Raw genomic sequence first — 19,389 nt, 5'->3', positions numbered from 1 at the left:
AGGTCCCATTAATATCTTGAGGCATTACAAAAAAAAAAAAAAGTCCGAAAAGCAAATTTTCATATCTCCTAAGATTAAGGGCTATAACTCTGTCAAAAATGGGTAAATCGCCATAAAAGTCAAACTTGATCTGTAACTATACATAATAAAGCTATACACAAATAAAATTTCAACTCAATATCTTGAGACATTGCTAAAAAATAAAAAGTCCGAAAGACCATATGTAGGACAGACAGACAAACAAAACGTACAGTGGGTCTCCGGTTGGACTGGTAGGGGACTAATAAAATGTACGATTAAAGCAATCAATTGTGCAGTCTCTCTTGTTAATACATTGATGCTAAATTATAATATTGGTTTATTTGTCCACTGGTTACAAATACATGTGCAGGAATGTTTGCAGGGGTGTGTATTTAGATTGTGGTGAGGACCAATAATGTATAACATAATATTAGCCCTGAAGGGACTTACATGTATACAATATATATATATTAAAAAAAAAAACCCACTAAAATTTAATTTAGGCCTTTGAAGTAATTTCATTATTTCAACCAATGAAACCTTTCCCCTGCATACATGCCTTGCTTAGTTACTTGTATACAAAGCAAAACTAAATTTGAAACGATAATGTTAATGCTTCAAATTCTGTTAGCATCCCACATGTATAACAAAAATTATGTATCTATGGAGAATTATAGGATTTATATTAAAATATTTCAACAAACTGTGTAAAATATAAAGCAAGTTAGCTATGAATAACTGAGCTACAAAAGCCAGAATGTAATAATAATAAAAACCTACACATGTTACATACACTAATGTGTTTCATAACACAAGGTCAGTGAGTAGGGATGATATAATCATGTAATGAGGTACTTCACAAACTTACCTCAATTATGTGCTGCAAGATATTAAAATTGAAAATAACAGTCTTCAGTCACATCCCAAACAAACTACAATCAGACCTTATTACAATGACCACTCTTGTTAACTGGGCCACTTTGTCGTTATATCGCAATTGTGGTTATAGCGAAATTGTCACGAGTTATCTCCCATGCTAAAATTACATGGAAAATTACTGCTAAATGGTTATTATAATATCCAAATTATAACAGAAGACTGAATAGCATTTAAATAATTAAATTAATGCATTGCAGTTATTATCAAAGACAACAAATAGATGTACCTGCAATAAAAATATGTTTCAAAAAAGCATTATTAAATCTATTAATTAACAGATCGACATCAAGGGGTTAAAAACATCTATGATTTGTACCTGCTTCTGTCAGCACTTACTAATCGCCGTAACAACAAAAAACATAATTATTTTAGGTTAATTCTTTAATTGAATGACTAAAGGCTTATTTTTAAAAGCAACATATCTGCCGATTTTAATTCCCGGCGAGATCAAGTATGTCAAGTGTGTACTGATAACTTTGGTCATCAACTCTTTGTCAACAGTGCCACATTTAACCCATTATGGCATCTTTGTTCAAGTAATATCATTGTGAAGAGGTATTTTCAGAAGTCAGATGAACTTTGCTCTGTGTGTCGAAAGGTGGGAATTAAGATGTACATAATGAACAGAACAACATTGATGTACATTTGTTCCGACAATTATACGTTATAAATGTCAAAGTAATGTTAGTCATTGTAACGAGGTCTGACTGTACTTGTCATGAAACTGAGGTCTTTGTGTGAATTGAAATTTCTCAATATGGTAAATATAAGGATGGCATTAATTCAATTCTATTTATTAACTCACTTGGAAAATGCCATTTTTCTTTTGTTTATGTCCCTGTGTGGTATTATGTAACACGTTTTTGGTCTAGTACAAATATTTTTACCTATCTAATGTAACTGTCAAATCAGAATATTTGAAAATCTAGTTGCAGTTTCTTTGTAAGAATTTAAACTCAGTTATGCTACTGTGCACCCAACCAAAAAAGTAAGGCTTTTCCACACACTATTTTTTTTTAGAACTAGACAGACTTGTAGTTGTAGGGCATCAGATTCTGAGAAACAGAGATGAGATTTTTTTAAATTAACATGGTTTGGATACTGCTTGGAATGCACACATCCAAAGGTTTACCAAGAGCCCTAAACAGAAATGAAAATTAATCTGGACTCCCAATAAATCCAGTTTTGAAAAATAAATCCAAAGGTTCTTCTTCTTTTCATCGTTGCCAAAAATAATTTTGAAAACCACTAAGCATAATACTTGGTAATTTTTATTAAAAATAAAATAAAATAATAATGTGTGTAATTTCTGTTACAGCAATGGTAGGGTTTATAGTACACATTGTTATCAACCAAATTCTATGACTTTTAAAAAAACCCATCCATTTTTGTTACGGATTTGACATATTTTCTCTGCTATCATCAACATAATATTACAATGTATTTTTTACGTGAATTTGTTTAAACCATGTTTCACTTTCAATGACCCAACACAACATTCCCAACTTTACAAGCCTGATAACATGAGATTAGCAAATTCCATGAGAATCTTGACAACCCATATGAACCCTGAGCGTAAAAATATATTTTTTAAAGTCTCGTCTCACTCTGATTGCATCCTCCATTTCCTCCATCTTCTGCTCCTCCTCCTCCTTCTGGATCTCCTCCTGCTCGTGTTTGATGATGTCCAGCTTCACCTTGTTGTCCACAGCCTCGCCGCTCAGCTCAGCAAACTTCAGCTTCGCCTCCTCAGTCTAAAAAACCCCAACAGAATGCAAAACTTCAGTGTGTCTTTTATAACTGAATATTAGAAGCAAATGTCTTATTTAACGACGTACTCAACACATTTTGTTCATTCTTTTCAGTTATATGGCGTCAGACATATGGTTAAGAACCACACAGATACTGAGAGAGGAAACCAATCTTCAGTGTGTCTCTTATAGCTGACTATTAGATAAATACAGAATAATACACGAGTACCCATTGGAGATGATTACCATACAACGAGTGGTTGCCAAATGTATCCATTGAGCAAAAGAAAGTTACATACTTTTGGGAACAATGAGTTGTAAGATAAATTGTCTCCAATGAGAATTGGTGTATATTTCTTATACACCTTTTTAACATAGTTTATCTGGAAACAAAAATCCCTCAGCATTAGGCTGAAAGTGTATAAGTTAATGTCATCATAGACATAAATGATGCACTAAAATGACGACATCATTTATTTATCTACAATGGGACATTCGGATGTGTGAGAAAAGATAATTCAGACATATGGTCTAAAGCTGTGATTCTTGTGCTAGTCTCAGACTATCAACTGCCAGCACAAAGTTGGCCAACTTTCTGCTGTCACGACTTCTACAACTGTTCAGTTGCTAGTACAACTCGATTCTCATTGTATAACCCATTATTGTTAAATCTGAGCACACCTGTCATAAGTCGGAAGTTGTGGAAATTACAATGCATCTGTAGAGTTGGCCAACTTTCTGCTGGCAGTTGGTAGTTTGAGTCTAGCATTAAACTGGGTAATGAGAAGGGAAGCATGTTGAATATGCTGGCATGAAATGTAATGCAAAAAGGAAGTGATCACCCTTGAGGGACTCAACTAAATTATATCCTACATCACCTACATACATTAAAAGAGTTGAAGTGACTGCTTACTGTTTTGTCAGGCAGTGATGAAATGGCTGCCTCCAGCTGTGCCTTGGTCGACAGCGTTTCTGACATATACAATGCCCGCGACAGCAGCAACATCGACGTGGGCAGCTTCATGTAGAGGTGCAGGTCGAGCCACTCTCGAAGCTGCAGCTTCAGCTGGTTCTCAGGAAGACCCAGTGCCCGCATCCCCCGCGCACGACACGCTGCCTGCAGTTCTTGCACTGACAAAGCATCAATTCCCTCTTTGTCAATCATCTGTCAAAACCAACAATTGAAGAAATCAGTTAATGAGAGTAGGCATCAAAATAAGCAACGTGACTGGTAACCCACGTATACATGTAGGTTACCACAAAATACAGACCTGGAATCTATAGAGGTCACCACATTTATACTTCCATTATTATTATTACCCTTCACAGACACACTGATACTTTGGCTATTTATTCAAAAGCTAAAGTTTGTTTTGCTTAATGATGCCACTAGAGCACATTGAGGTATTAATCATCGGCTATTGGATGTCAAATACTTGATCATTTTTACATAGTCTTAGAAACGAAACCTGCTACATTTTTTCATTAGTAGCAAAGGATCTTTTATATGCAACATCCCATAGACAGGATAGGACATGTCCGCATTTGATATACCAGCATTGGCTAGAACGAGAAATAGCCAAATGAGCCCACTGATGGGGATCGATCCTACACCGACTATGCATCAGATGAGCACTTTACCAATGACCTACATCATGCTTTGTCAAAAGACAATGAATGAAGGTTTAACACCCAAGCGCAAATTTATTTTTTAAAATTAGCTAATCAGTGGCTAACTAAGGAAAGTATATACAAACAAATATTTTTCAATGTAAATAACATACCGGTAATAACAAAAAGAAAAAAGCGTAAATCTGTCAAAAAAAAGAAAGAAGTGTTTTATTTAACGACGCACTCAACACATTTTATTTACGGTTATATGGCATCAGACATATGGTTAAGAACCACACATATTTTGAGAGGAAACCCGCTGTCGCCACTACATGGGCTACTCTTCCGATTAGCAGCAAGGGATCTTTTATTTGCGCTTCCCACAGGCAGGATAGCAGAAACCATGGCCTTTGTTGAACCAGTTATGGATCACTGGTCGGTACAAGTGGTTTACACCTACCCATTGAGCCTTGCGGAGCACTCACTCAGGGTTTGGAGTCGGTATATGGATTAAAAATCCCATGCCTCGACTGGGATCCGAACCCAGTACCTACCAGCCTGTAGACCGATGGCCTGCCACGACGCCACCGAGGCCGGTATGTAAATCTGTCAAAGAAAGGGTTTAGGCAAATAACTCTGCAACTCCAAAGCAGATGCCATATTTCTCTGGAAAATAAATTTAACCCTAATATATGACACCTATAACATTTTAAAGTACACTAAAGTATTTGGCTCAAAATAGGAATAGTTAAAACACTAGTGTTTCCCCTAGCTTGTTTTAGCATGGTGCAGCACCATGCCTCAATAGTCTAGCACCATCTTACCTTAATCAGCACCATGCTGCCCTGAGATTAAACAAGCCTTTTTATTTAATTAATTCTAAAATTGCCTTTATAAAACATCCAAAAAGGTACTATTAATTAATAAAATATGACTTTTATATCTTTTACCATTCATTTATTAAAGCAAGCACATAAATTACATTAATGTTTATTTCAATTAATTTTTGTGTATTTTTAATGAAAAACAAGTGCTCCGAAAATGGTGAAAATGCCCCAAAAGTGTTTGGTCTACCATGCCTTGCCAAATTTCTAGGGAAATCACTAAACACTATAACCAGTATAAAGTTCTATAATCGACAATCATTTGCAATAAATCTTCTATCACCCTGGCTTCATCCTTCGTTTACATTCTGTGGTATGGGGTAATGAATCATAACAAAGAAATTAACCGAATATAATAACCATGGTGTAGATAGAAATAAAATAAAAGGATACCGTATCATCAGCCTTTAACTGCCTGAGTTTAAGCCTGAGCTGAAAGCGAAGTACGGCATCTGTTCCGATGGGCTGTATGCCCAACACTCTACACAGTGCTTGCAGTTGGGCATGTGACAGGTTATCCAGAGTTATCTCATCTTCAAACAACTTGGAGAACTTCAGAATTTCTTTATTGGTCGGACGAATTCCCTCACTGCGAACCTATTAAAAATTAAGGCACATTTTGAGTTGGATGAAAATCAAACTGCAAAAGTAAATTTTACAAGCAATTGTAAACACTTACTTATATAATGAGGCATAAAATGTAATCCAATTTACAATTTGTCTAAACTGTACATCTAAACTGTAAGAAGAATGGCTTTAACACTGTTATGCAAATGAATAGATGAATGAAATAAAAAAGAAAAACTGTTTTCTCTAGATACAGCATATGCTATGTTTCACTATTCTCTCCGATTTTTTTTATACACCCACCACCTACAAACTTTTATTTAAAACCAAAAAAGCAGATAAATGTGGTAGACCTCTACCCACACCCCGATGTGATCAACTTTCAAATAGCTGTTATCAGATCTGCAGACGATTTTTCCCTAATGAGACACTGGGTTTTAAAGACGTTGGAATAAATATTTGAAGGACATGTAATAATATTATATGAAAAACGTATTTATGAAGTTAGAGAATTCCTCGACCATCTGTCCTCACTTGGGGTTTTAAAGACAATGATCTGAAGAACAATATAATACTTTAAATCCTTGTTCATTAAGTTTTAGAATTCCTCAACCATCTATCCTCGCTTGGGGTTTTAAAGACAATGATATGAAGAACAGTATATTTTAAAACCGTATTCATGAAGATATAGAATTCCTCAACCATCTGTCCTCGCTTGGGGTTTTAAAGACAATGATATGAAGAACAGTATATTTTAAAACCTTATTCATGAAGATATAGAATTCTTCAACCATTTGTCCTCGCTTGGGGTTTTAAAGACAATGATATGAAGAACAGTATATTTTAAAACCATATTCATGAAGATATGGAATTCCTCAACCATCTGTCCTCGCTTGAGGTTTTAAAGACAATGATATGAAGAACAGTACAATATTTTAAAACCTTATGCATGAAGTTAGAGAATTCCTCGACCATCTGTCCTCGTTTCTTCTTCTTGCTCTGCAGTGCACTCTCGTGGATTGTGTCCTGAAGAAACTTGGCCATCTCCAGCTTCACCTTCAGCTGTTTCTTCAGCTTCTCTTGCTATTAACACAAAAACACCAAGGATAACTTTCATTTCAACTTATTTCCATGCTTATATCCAATTAAAGGGACATACCCTAGTTTTTAAACACTAACGCATATTTTTTACTATTATATCCATTTTTGGTAACTTAAATCATACTTTACATAGATATTATTGTTCAGATTACCAATTTCCGTACATTCGAAGTGTTTTTTGGTCATCCTGGTGTTTTTAATACCACAAAATACATTTCTCATATTTTTAAAAACGCATGTGTGTCTGAAAAGTAACAGTTATGAGTCGAATTTTAGTCTATTTTTATAGGGTATTTCAGCATTTCAAAGTCACAGATTCATGTTTCACTCAATTGTAACATTATCCAAATGTGTTACAGCTTTGTAGATTAACTAAGCTTAGTGTTAATTTTCACAGGTTGAAACTAGGGTCTGTCCCTTTAAGGTCCAAGCACACTGTTCTGGGCACACACCTCAGCTATCTGGGTTGTCTGTCCAGGCCAATGAGAGTTAGTTGGTTAGTGAGAGAGAAGAGGGTAGTCTTACACCTACCAACCGAGTCATTAAAACCTGCTCTGGGTGGGAGCTGGTACCGGGCCGCGAACTCTGTACCTACCAGCCTGATGGCTTAACAACAACACCACCGAGGCTGGTGGATAACTAACATTCAGTAAATTATACAGTTGAAAAACACTTATGGAAGCTTTTCCTGTTTGGACTCATTCTATAGACAATATACATTTCACATCTCTTTGAAAACCAACAAGAACACACACATGAAACCAGTAAATTTTCTGATTGTCAATTTAAAGGAAGACATATTATAGCTAATGAAATATTTTAATACAATGGTGTGCAAATTAGCATTTGAAGTAAAACTGAGTACTGTAATCAATTTCTACATGTATGCATTAAACAGAACAGAAAAAAAAATCCCACCAAAACGTACTTCTCTATTTTCTGTTGTGAAAGTACTTGGTAACATGGCAGGAAACAGCTTCACGGCAACAGGTAAAAGAAATTCCATAAACGGAACAATTAGAAATACAAGGAATGGAACCAGTCGAAAGAGATCAGCTGTTGTTCTCACAAGCTGCGAAAGAGAAAATAAACAGATGTAAATTAGTTCAAACTGAATTAAAACGGACTCCTAAAAGAAATACAGTTTACAAGCAACAATATTTCCAGCCACTTGCCGATTAGAAAACAAAAAAATGATATGCTATTTCAGCTTGATTTTGGTATACTGTCCTCAAGACAAAATAAATTCAACTATCATTATAGGTTAATGAAACAACCAACCATGATGTAATTAGACTAATGCCAAGCTTTCACCATTACTGTAAACACCCCATTATTTTCTCCTGTTTTTAACTAAACTAGTATATATATAGTTCTGATAATTTAGAAAATTATCACAAAATTATACACGTGCCATCAAATGTTCACATGCTTGTGTACTTCTCTCTAAGTACAGGTCTGGCAAAAATGTCCAAACATAGGACAGTATTATATAGGTACAAATTTAATGTAGATCAGTATTACATTCCATTTATCACTCCACCCATTTACCTGTCTATGTTCTCACAAATTTAATGTAGATCAGCATTCTATTCCATTTATCTCTCCACCCATTTACCTGTCTATGTTCTCTTCTTGTCAGAGATTTCCCATTCAGCACACCCCACAAGAGTTGTGCTGCAATTTTGAAGTCTATGAAGAGTAATCGAAAACCATGGTAATAATGTTTTAACTCCGCTACAATTCTCTGCCATAGAGATTTCTTTATCACAACTTCAGTCTTCTCTTGATCCACCACCTTCACTTCGGACTGCTCTTTCAAAACCTTCACAGACTGTTCTATTTTAGATTCATCTTTACACAATAAATTACTGGTGTGAATATTGCGGGAAACAATTACTCTATTGGTTAAAAATAATGGGTCGTGCGTGGGATCTATGAGATAATTATGCTGATTACAGCCAACAGCAAGTGGATGTCCACCAAGCCAAGGAGAGGTTACTCCAGTTATAGGCAAAATTCTTGTGGAGAAATGTTTTCCTTTAATCCATTGAGTAGATCTATAAAGAACTTTGTCACTAAAAAAAAGAAGAGAAAAAATATATATAAATTTGGGGTAATATTTGAAAAAGTCATAAATGAATAATTCAGCCAACAAATTATATATTCATAGAAATTTTCAAGCATTTTGTTTTGTTTGTTTCTCATATGTATATACATACACAAACTACACACACACACACACACACATATATATTTTACCTTCCAATTTATAATGATCAAATATCATGAAACCTTATTTACTTGGAATAAATAGTAGTAAATATATAGGTAAGTTTTTGAAATTATTTACTTGGTTGTGCTATGTTTCAGTTTTACAATATTAAAATTTGTTTTTTGTTTTTTTAAATCACCAATATAGTGTAAGATTATTGCTACATACCTTTTATTTTGATGAATTAAAGTTCCTAAATGACATCTGCATCGACAATTAACCAATCGTAGCCAGTAGCGACCACCTGTAAAGAAACAATAATATCCAAAATCAAATAAAACAGGGCTACAGAATGTACTAGATTCTCGCCAAATGCAAGTGAAAGTTGAAAAATATATAACCACCATTGGCATTTGGTACTTATGCGGACAAAAAATATATAAAAGAGCACAGCACTCTCCCACCTCACTCTTCCACCAGATTTTGTCTCAATATTTACCAGCCTCGGTGGCATCGTGATTAGGCCATTGGTTAACAGGCTGGCAGGTACTGGGTTCGGATCCCAGTCGAGGCATGGGATTTTTAATCCAGATACCGACTCCAAACCCTTAGTGAGTGCTCCGCAAGGCTCAATTGGTAGGTGTAAACCACTTGCACCGACCAGTGATCCATAACTGGTTCAACAAAGGCCATGGTTTGTGCTATCCTGCCTGTGGGAAGCGCAAATAAAAGATCCCTTGCTGCTAATCGGAAAGAGTAGCCCATGTAGTGGCGACAGCGGGTTTCCTCTCAAAATATGTGTGGTCCTTAACCATATGTCTGACGCCATATAACCATAGATAAAATGTGTTGAGTGCGTCGTTAAATAAAACATTTGTTTCTTTGTCCCAGTATTCGACGAATAGAAAAGCTTGAGGAAACCGTCCCAAAATAAACTCCCACAAAACCATAAATGAATTAATTTGTCCTTTATTGCTGTTTAATGCTAGGATTTATATACAGTAGAGCACCGTTGTGTCGAACTTGCTTGAATCAATATATCGATTGTGTCAATATGACTGGCTGGTCCCCGCCAAAATGTGTATTAACTATCATGTTTTCATCTCGGTTGAGTCGATACATTTGAGTCAATTTTACATTTGTGTCGATATATTTTTTGGTCCTAAAGTACTTTTATATTGAAAAATGTCTCTATGTGTCAATAATAATATTTTGCGTAAAAAAAAAAATTAAAAAAAAAAATATATATATATATATATTAATTGCGAGATCTGAAATCAATGACATACCAGTATTGTGAGCATGAAACTATCAAAAGAGATGCTCATATTTGACTGTAAACACATGATTTGTACCTGTAGTTACTGAAACAGTAAGATGAACGAATATAATTATCTAAACCACTGAACAAGGTACTAAAATGGTCTTATCGAGCTCAAAAGAAAACACTAGCAGACGACGATTGTTACAGAATGCAACTAGTCATGTGACTTATGGCTTTGAGAAATTGTGGACTGGTAAAAGTAGGATTAATTTGTCGTGATCGGTTACCGTAACTAATAGTTAATTGACAAAGGCAGCGATCTCTGTGTATTCAGTGACACCGCTGTTTCCGCTACACTGACTTTCTTATGGCAACCAAGTTAAGAGATTCAATCATCTATTACCCAACGGTGTGAATTCAAAGGAATATACACGTAATGACGACAGCCGAGCACTTTACCACCTATGCATTGTCAAACTTCTCGTGACCCTGTTGTATCTTAAGTTGATGCAAGAATTGTCAAGGACAATGACAAGACGTCGATGGGTAAACCTTTTAGCTCTGCAGCTTTAATGCCATGAACCAATGCGCGACAAATACTAGTATTATTCCTAGACTTTATGAATTAGGTGTGAATTTTTTTTTTTTCTTCTACAAAACATTTCGTGTTTATGGATAAAAAATAATTCAAAACAAAGTATGCACTTTTATTATTATTATTAGCAAGTATGATTCAAATTTAATTTTGTAAGTATTGTCTGTTATTTCTTTTACGTTTTTCTGGGTATGAAAAAAAAAAATCATCCGCAACCTTATGTGAGAACAGCTTCGCCGATTCATAGTTTGTGGATGAGTTTTTCGTTCATACCTCAATGAACATAAAAGACATAACAGACAATCCTTTAAAATAATGTGACCTGAACGGTAGCGTCCATGCAAGCTTTTAATATATGACTGGTACTTATATTTTCTATGCAAATCGGATAACATTGGTTTAATTCGTAATCATTTCGTATACCCTCGGCATAATTCCGAATGTTTTCAAATTCTTTTCAAATCACTGGCATGATTTTGCAAGTAAGGTTTTGATTGGTCGAATGAAAGGTCAACTGGACATGAGCTCCAACGGGCTGCTGTTAGATCCACATGTATACTGGGGTACCACGATAACGCAGTACTTAACTATTTGGAAGAAATAAAGAAATGTACTAACAGATATGAAGGTAAATATACTTGGGTTGCAATTTTTGCTATATCTGCAATCACGTCCATGACATTGTGTTGACAAATAAATGTAGTTCTAACATTAAAAAATATAACATAGCACTGGTTTCCGTTCAAGGGAGGTGACCATGATATCGCGGTAAATCGCAAACGTTACAATATGGTGGACCGCATGGGTCAAAAATGGCTCTTTTTGTACACACATTTGTACTTATGTCTAGTAAACAAACTTCAACACAAGAACGAAGAAAAGTCAACTTAAAATGTTTCATTTTTCAATTGTAGTAAAATATTTACATTTTCCAATGGAAAAGTCAGTAATAATAATAATTATTATTATTATGCAAGACCATATGGGCATTTTTTATATTGTTCATCATATCAGTAAGATTTAACAGTTATATAATCAATATTTATTGATTGGAACCAAGAATAGAACATATTAAAAGTTATGTGTTTTGTTTAAATTGCCAATAAATATAGCAGGGCATAACATTGGATTTTTTCAAACAAACGATATGTCATTAGTGTTGTTTTAGTGTCTGCACGAACAATTTTCTGCAGTGGTTCAGATACAAATGAAAAGGTTAACCGGCAACGATAATCAAATGAGAATCTAAGATGGGCGATTTTCGTAGCTTTTCTCCAAATTCTTATCATAAATACTAAATTATTATTATTATTTGGTATGCTGTGACTAACTTGAAAGCTGCCATTTACATTTTCATCATGTTCTAATTTCCACTTCGTTATTTTAAAGTCCCTTATTAAACGTACTATTTTCTTCGCTGTGTATGTCATATTTTAAAGGGACACGCCCTAGTTACGGCTAGTTGTTAACCATTACAGTGTTGTTTTTCGCTATTAAACCCATTTTTTCACAATTAAAATTGCACTTTACTTACATTTTATTATTTAGAATACACATTTCCATTCACCTGAAGTGCTTTTTGGTAATCCTGGTAATCCTGACGTTTATAAAACCACGAAATGCATTTTTTGTATTTCTTAAAAAGCCACGCGCACTCGAGAAAAAAACATTAAGCAAGCGAGGTCCAATCTATTTTTAGAGGGAATCTTCCTGTGTAAACGTCACAGACGTTGATATACCATGTGACCGTTATAATTTTGGTTCAGTTTGTTTTCTCGTGCACGGTTCGCGCAATCAACATCCGATTTGTTGTCGTTTGCTTGTTGTTCATTTGTGAGATTTTTCTTCACAGTTCGTGAACATTTTCAGTAACAATAAAGTTCAGACAAGTAAGTGTCTCAATACAAAACGTTACAAACCCTTAAAACCAATAATTTTGCTAAGTCTTACGATATCTGGAGAGGGGATACAACCAGGACAGAACAGTTGGAACATGTCCAGGAGCGGTGAAAGGAACGCACCCCAAGTCTGTGCGCACTCTGTGAAATTTGTCGTGATGTAGGCATTGTTGTGCTTCGAGCGACATCTACCGGTGACATCAGAATACTAACTTTTAAAATTATTTCAAGCAATTGGGACATGGGGATTCCCATGGTATTTATCAATATAAAACCTGCTTTTTCACTCCATTTGATAAAAACGTGATCTAAGTGTGTTACAGGTTTGTAGATTAACCAAATTATAATTTATTTTCGCTGGATGGAACTAGGGTGTGCGGCTTTAATAAATTGATTTAGCAAGGGTTGTACTTGTTTTCATTGCAATACATGTTTCAGAATTAATGCATATATTTCAACGTAACCACACAGGTGTCAAAAAGTAAATAAATATACAGAACTTCACATAAGTTTTTTTTGCTTCCTATTTATTGCACACGTTTATTGTCCACAAGAATATTTACCATGAGACCGCTACGCAATAAACGTGTGTAATAAATAGGAAGCGAAAATAACGTATGTTAGATTCTGTATTTATTACATACCTTTAAAAAAAAAAATATATATATATATATCAACAATGTATTGTAAACTGCTGTTCAATGCTCCTTTCATGAGCTCAGTTTTAGCATAACGTGCAAAAGTGCCAGACGTTATGAATATAGCTCTTAATAAGTCGTGACGTCATTTGTAAATCAAAAGCCAATATGATGTAAAAAAAACAAAAAACAAAAAGGGGATTCCCCAAATAAACGTTCCGGTCCAGATTACACATGTGCGATACAGAATATTTTATTGCACTGTTTTAATGTCTTGTATGTTGTGGAATGCCAAGTTATATTAGCCAAAACACGTCAGTTTACATTTTCTGACAAGCGATTATAGTTTTTGCATGAACGATCTGTTGTTCGTGTCGATATTGGTTTTGCATAACCGACAGATGAACGACAAAATCGTTCGTGCCAAATTTTATGCCCTGATATAGGCATGGCCCTTAAATGTTTCCATACTTTTCTAGAGGTTGTGTGTTCTAAATATAGTAACACTGTGACCGTGTATAGCCTCGTTTTGATGGTCAACAACCAGACGACAGTCGGATAGCTGTCAGAGCAGAATCGTATACGTGTATGTTAAGTACGGGGGCTATTTATAAGCATGGGGGTGTCAGTAAAATCTCATACTCTGTTATTTTATGACCAAACAGTAATAAAACTATGAATACGTACCCAAAATTTTGACATTTCTTCAAATTTGTTAACGGGCAAAACAATGTGTTGTCTGTACTTACATTTCTAATAATAAACGTGCCACCAGGGGGCGTTGCGCATGCTAAACTGCAAAAATGTAAATGCTGCGATATCGTGAGCAAGGAGTATCCTGGCGTCATATGTTTTCCATACGATAAGCAAACAATTAAAATATAATATATAAACAATATTTTGTACATACAATACTACTTTACCTTTCTCATGTCACATTAGTTTCCTCAAAAAACACTGCCTGCTAAGTCGTACAGGTGTCTCCGCTATATTTTCACAAACGTCATGTTTTCGATAGTTTCATTGGCTGTCTATTTTTGTCCTTGTTATGGCAGTTAAGGGTCTATTCTCTGTGCAATAATTTACATCAAAATCTTCATTTGAAAATAAAAATATTGAATAATCTTCAGACCAATAGACAGTGTTCACTGAAAACATATTTATATTATGTTTTCGTCACGGCTAATGTCTAATCCTCTTCTTGTACGTATCAACGACACCAAGGGCATTTCCACACCCAATGACAGACATTCCCTTTGTGAGACTGTCTGCAAAGCTTACTGTGCAGCACTCACACCCGCCAACCTGCAGTCATCATTCAGAAAGACCGGGATTTATCCATTTAATAGAGACGTTATACAGCCTTCAACATTCCTGCCTTCAGCTGTTTTAAGCAACAACATGGAGTCAGAAAATGAATCACAAACCACGGCAACAGTCAACTGTGAAGACAATTCATCAAAATGCAAGACGTTTTTCACAACTGCAGAAGAAGTGATCACAAGAAAACCAAAACCTACTAAGAAGAGGAAAGTACTCAGTGCTGTGGTCAGTGGTAAAGCCATCACGGAAGATTTGGTTTTGGAAGATATCAGGGAACATCAAAAGAACAAACAAAACAAGGAAGGATTGCAGAAAAGAAAATGTACAAAATCAAAGAAAACTGAAGATTCACCAAAACCAAGTACGTCAGGAAGTTTTCTCCCACCCAGTGCTAACACAAAACAGCAGCTTGAAGACGAAGACGATACATCGGAGGAATCTGACGACCCTAGCGATCTTTGCTGCAAGTGCAAGAAGAGCCAACCAGACGAATACAAACACTGTGTTTCACTTTGCTTCGTTTCGTGGGCACAATGCACCTACCCGGCATGTCAGCATTGGGTACATTTAAAATTTTGCACTCCAGTTAGGGTTGTACAGAGACATTCCGAATTTTGGTGTCCTTGCCATAATGAAATGGAAGAGTAATAATCACTGGAGTAAAAAAAATCTGAAAACAAATATTTAAAATATGTTAAACGTTTAGCCTAAATTTTTCTTTATTCTGAAAGTTAAGTAACATTGATTGAAAGTTACATTTTTAAATCAGTTATATAACGTGGAATTAAGTGTAAAATATGACATCAATAGTGCTCCATACAACGCAACAGCGATCGAGAAAATAGCCGACCAACGAAACGATCGAAAACATGCGACGTTACTAAAATACAGAGGAAATTCTTTTACGACAAAGCAAGACATTTTCTCCAAGGATATTATGGAATTCATTGCGGATTACTAGTGTTTTATGTGGTAAACTATTGTGGCAACAGGTAGGTAAATTATTAAATACTTACAATTTTTTATTTATATTTTATTCATATATTTCGCAAACACGTGACGCCAGGATAAAGTAATTTTAATTTGATTGATTCTAAAGCATATCAATATTTATAAACACAATGATAAGCAATCTTCCCCATAAATTGCAACATATAACATAGCCTATGACATACCAAACAACGATCAAGCATTAGTTTTAAAGTGCTGTGCCAGACCATACACTAAAATTTCAAATTCCATAATTAAATGCTTTCTTAATTCATTGCAATAATATTTTACACCGATAGGTAAAATCAATAATTACGAAAATGCCCCATAAAAGTATTAAAACATCATTCCCATAGAACACTGCCGGAAACGACCGAGTAAAATTCTCGGTAAAAACATTTGCCTGTAAATAGCCGTGACGTCACGAAGGGAACGCGCTTCACTGAAACCTACCACGAGATGACTTCCAGTGCAAGCGAAAGTGGGACCGACAGCGACTGCCAAGCTCATTGATCATGCGATTCTTCTTTCGATGATGAATAGTGTAGTAATGACGACTGGACTAATATTTGTGCAACACAACAAATAATGCCGTATCAGTTTGAACCTGGAACATCTTCCGACGAACCACCGGCCTGACAGATGACGATGAAAATGGTCGTGGAGACAGCTTACCACTAATTTACAACTTTTATTCTTGTTTTGTTCTTTAGCTTTCCGTGCGAATTATTTTGCTACACTGTATATTCTAATACTTGTGATGTAGTAGAAAAGACGATAAATAACTCTTGAATTCTATGAGTCAAGTGGATCCGGTATCGGTAATTTCAAGAAATAAACAAAAATGACTTTTAGTCCGTCCCATCCCTCTATGAAGATGAGTTTTTTTGTGAATAATTTCAGTTTAGTTTGACGTAAAAAAAAAAAAGTAAAAGTGTTTTGGAAATAACAAAACAATACTATTTTTTGTGTGCAGTTGTGAAAACAGTCTGCTCAGAAATAAATAACGTATAGCACATTCCATAGTATGAAAAAAGGTTTTCTCTGTGGGAAGGTATAGTAAAATTAATTTAATGTATTTTCTTTTTTTTTTTACAAAAAAACCCCTACATTTTTGTAGGATGGGACGGACTAGGCTATAGATACTTACTTGTCTGTACTTTATTGTTTTAATGTTCACGAACTGTAAAGAAAAATCTCACAAATGAACGAGATGCAAACGACAACAAATCGAATCTCGATGATTGCACGAACCGTGCATGAGAAAACAAACTGACCGGAGTTGAAAGCATAACGCAATTTGGGACATTGACGATATGCACCCCAAGGTCGTTTCGGTGTGGATGGCGTCGGCTTGTTGAATTTTTGTGTCGCAGAAAAATTGTTGGTACGGTATCTTTTTTTAAAAGCCATAACACATGGTATTCCCATATCTCACTTAAGCCGACAAGCCAGTTCGGATGAATCGCAACTAAAGTGTCTGCTGTTGCAACGGTCTCCGGCATTTTCTTCCTGTCAAGTATTTCCACGTTGTTTTAATCAAATTCACACACAGCTTTCTCACAGCAACATTACTAGGAAATGCGTGAAGACTAAATTTATCGGTTTTGTATTGCTACAGCCGCCACCAACACGCCGTTTAACCATAATAAACACAAAAGAAGCAATGAACAATGGCGCTGACTATTGAAAGGAGTTCCCTTCATGACGTCACGGATCAAATCTTATGGAAATTCCCGAAACGAATTCAGCTGGTTCTGTTTTTCAGGGGAATCTTTTTAAATGGAAAATATACCGGTATATAAATTTTTTACATTTTTTTTTATAATTTTTTAATCATATTAAATAATATCTTGATTGATATAGCTCAATACATCATACATCTGGAACAGCACTTTAATAAACTGCCCAGGCACTGCACATTGAACAAGTGCTCTAACCACTGAGCAAAACAGCCAATCGGATGCATCATTTTCATGATTTTGCATGTCATCAGCTGATTTTGAACAAAATGAACAAATTCCTCGGACAACTAGCTCTTACCATTGGCAGTTGTGCGACCAGCAAATCTTGACAGAATTATGTACGACATTTGTAAATGCAGCTTGTATTCATTTCTTGCTAGCAAAATCCATTGATAACAAGCTTCGTCTTGACCGGTAAACACTCACACATTTCTCACTGCGGCCATATTGTAATTCCTGAAGGACGAAATGTTGCATCTTGGGAAGAAATCAGGCCAATGCAAATCATTAAAGTAGCATTATCAGTGTTGAGAGTTTAATTATTGTCTGTTGCTGTAGTTATCTTTAAAAAAAATATATAATAATAATAATAATAATAATAATAATTATAATAATAATAGTAATAATATTTTTAAATAAGAGAGAGAGAGAGAGAGAGAGAGAGAGAGAGAGAGAGAGAGAGAGAGAGAGAGAGAGAGAGAGAGAGAGAGAGAGAGAGAGAGAGAGAGAGAGAGAGAGAGAGAGAGAGAGAGAGAGCTCCATACATGTTTGCTTTAATGAACGTAGAAGAGCAAAACTAGTATTGCTTCAGAACACAGTTTGATGACATATATAGATCTACGTACTAAAGCTTACAAAGTCAAGACCCTTTCCACGGGTGGATCCATGGGAAATACGACGACCTTTGAAATACTATTTATGAGGCACCGTCTAGGATGGAAAAAAATTCCAAATGTAAAAGAGGGTGGTCACTCCTGCGACTAGTCGCACATTTGGCGAGCGGTCTACCACTAAGCTACATCCTGCCCGTATATGTATTTTTTTTATGACGCGTATATGTGAGCCATTTTCCCTATTTGGAGGACCAAGTGAAATAGTGAAATAATTCATGTCTCTTGCTTAAATATTCTCTGTATGGATTTCATCTATTACATATGTCATTTGTAATGTTAGAATTTGCCACGCTGCACTTCGACATTATATAATTTTGTATATCTGTGAGGTTTGGGGCTTATATACATATAAATGTTTTGCATCGATCTATAATATAGAAAATAGACATCGCTATCAAGGCAAGTCGATCACTGGTTTCTGACTGGTCTTTTACCGGCCTCGATGGTGTCGTGGTTAGGCCATCGGACTACAGGCTGGTAGGTACTGGGTTCGGATCCCAGTCGAGGCATGGGATTTTTAATCCAGATACCGACTCCAAACCCTGAGTGAGTGCTCCGCAAGGCTCAATGGGTAGGTGTAAACCACTTGCACCGACCAGTGATCCATAACTGGTTCAACAAAGGCCATGGTTTGTTCTATCCTGCCTGTAGGAAGCGCAAATAAAAGATCCCTTGCTGCTAATCGGAAAGAATAGCCCATGTAGTGGCGACAGCGGGTTTCCTCTCAAAATATGTGTGGTCCTTAACCATATGTCTGACGCCATATAACCGTAAATAAAATGTGTTGAGTGCGTCGTTAAATAAAACATTTCTTTCTTTCTGTCTGGTCTTATTAATTAGGTTCATGACAGGACACTGTGTTACCTTTGTTTTGGCATCATGAACAATAAGCATAATCCATTTAACCGTAATTATTATTCATGTTATATTTGACAACAGGTACAATGTTTTACT

The 19,389-nt window shown here is 35.5% G+C and overlaps 1 protein-coding gene across 2 annotated transcripts in view; it reads right to left on the bottom strand.

The window, feature by feature from the left end:
- LOC121382684 (mitochondrial proton/calcium exchanger protein-like) overlaps positions 1-17,988 on the bottom strand; it is a 28,793-nt gene extending 10,805 nt beyond the window's left edge. The window contains exons 1-9 of one of the 2 annotated variants that reach the window (XM_041512222.1): positions 17,841-17,988; positions 9,318-9,393; positions 8,493-8,952; positions 7,803-7,946; positions 6,716-6,856; positions 5,600-5,803; positions 3,625-3,876; positions 2,568-2,714; positions 890-901 (exon numbers count right to left, since the gene is read on the bottom strand). In XM_041512222.1, the coding sequence (XP_041368156.1) occupies positions 890-901; positions 2,568-2,714; positions 3,625-3,876; positions 5,600-5,803; positions 6,716-6,856; positions 7,803-7,946; positions 8,493-8,952; positions 9,318-9,393; positions 17,841-17,889 (1,485 nt within the window). In that variant the 5' untranslated portion in view covers positions 17,890-17,988. The remainder of the gene's footprint in view (positions 1-889; positions 902-2,567; positions 2,715-3,624; positions 3,877-5,599; positions 5,804-6,715; positions 6,857-7,802; positions 7,947-8,492; positions 8,953-9,317; positions 9,394-17,840) is intronic. The other variant, XM_041512223.1, reaches the window with a different exon arrangement.
- Positions 17,989-19,389: the final 1,401 nt, after the last annotated feature.

The sequence above is a fragment of the Gigantopelta aegis genome, chromosome 10, assembly GCF_016097555.1.
Source record: "Gigantopelta aegis isolate Gae_Host chromosome 10, Gae_host_genome, whole genome shotgun sequence".
Classification (NCBI taxonomy): Eukaryota; Metazoa; Mollusca; class Gastropoda; order Neomphalida; family Peltospiridae; genus Gigantopelta; species Gigantopelta aegis.
This window is presented reverse-complemented; position numbering and strand designations above follow the sequence as displayed.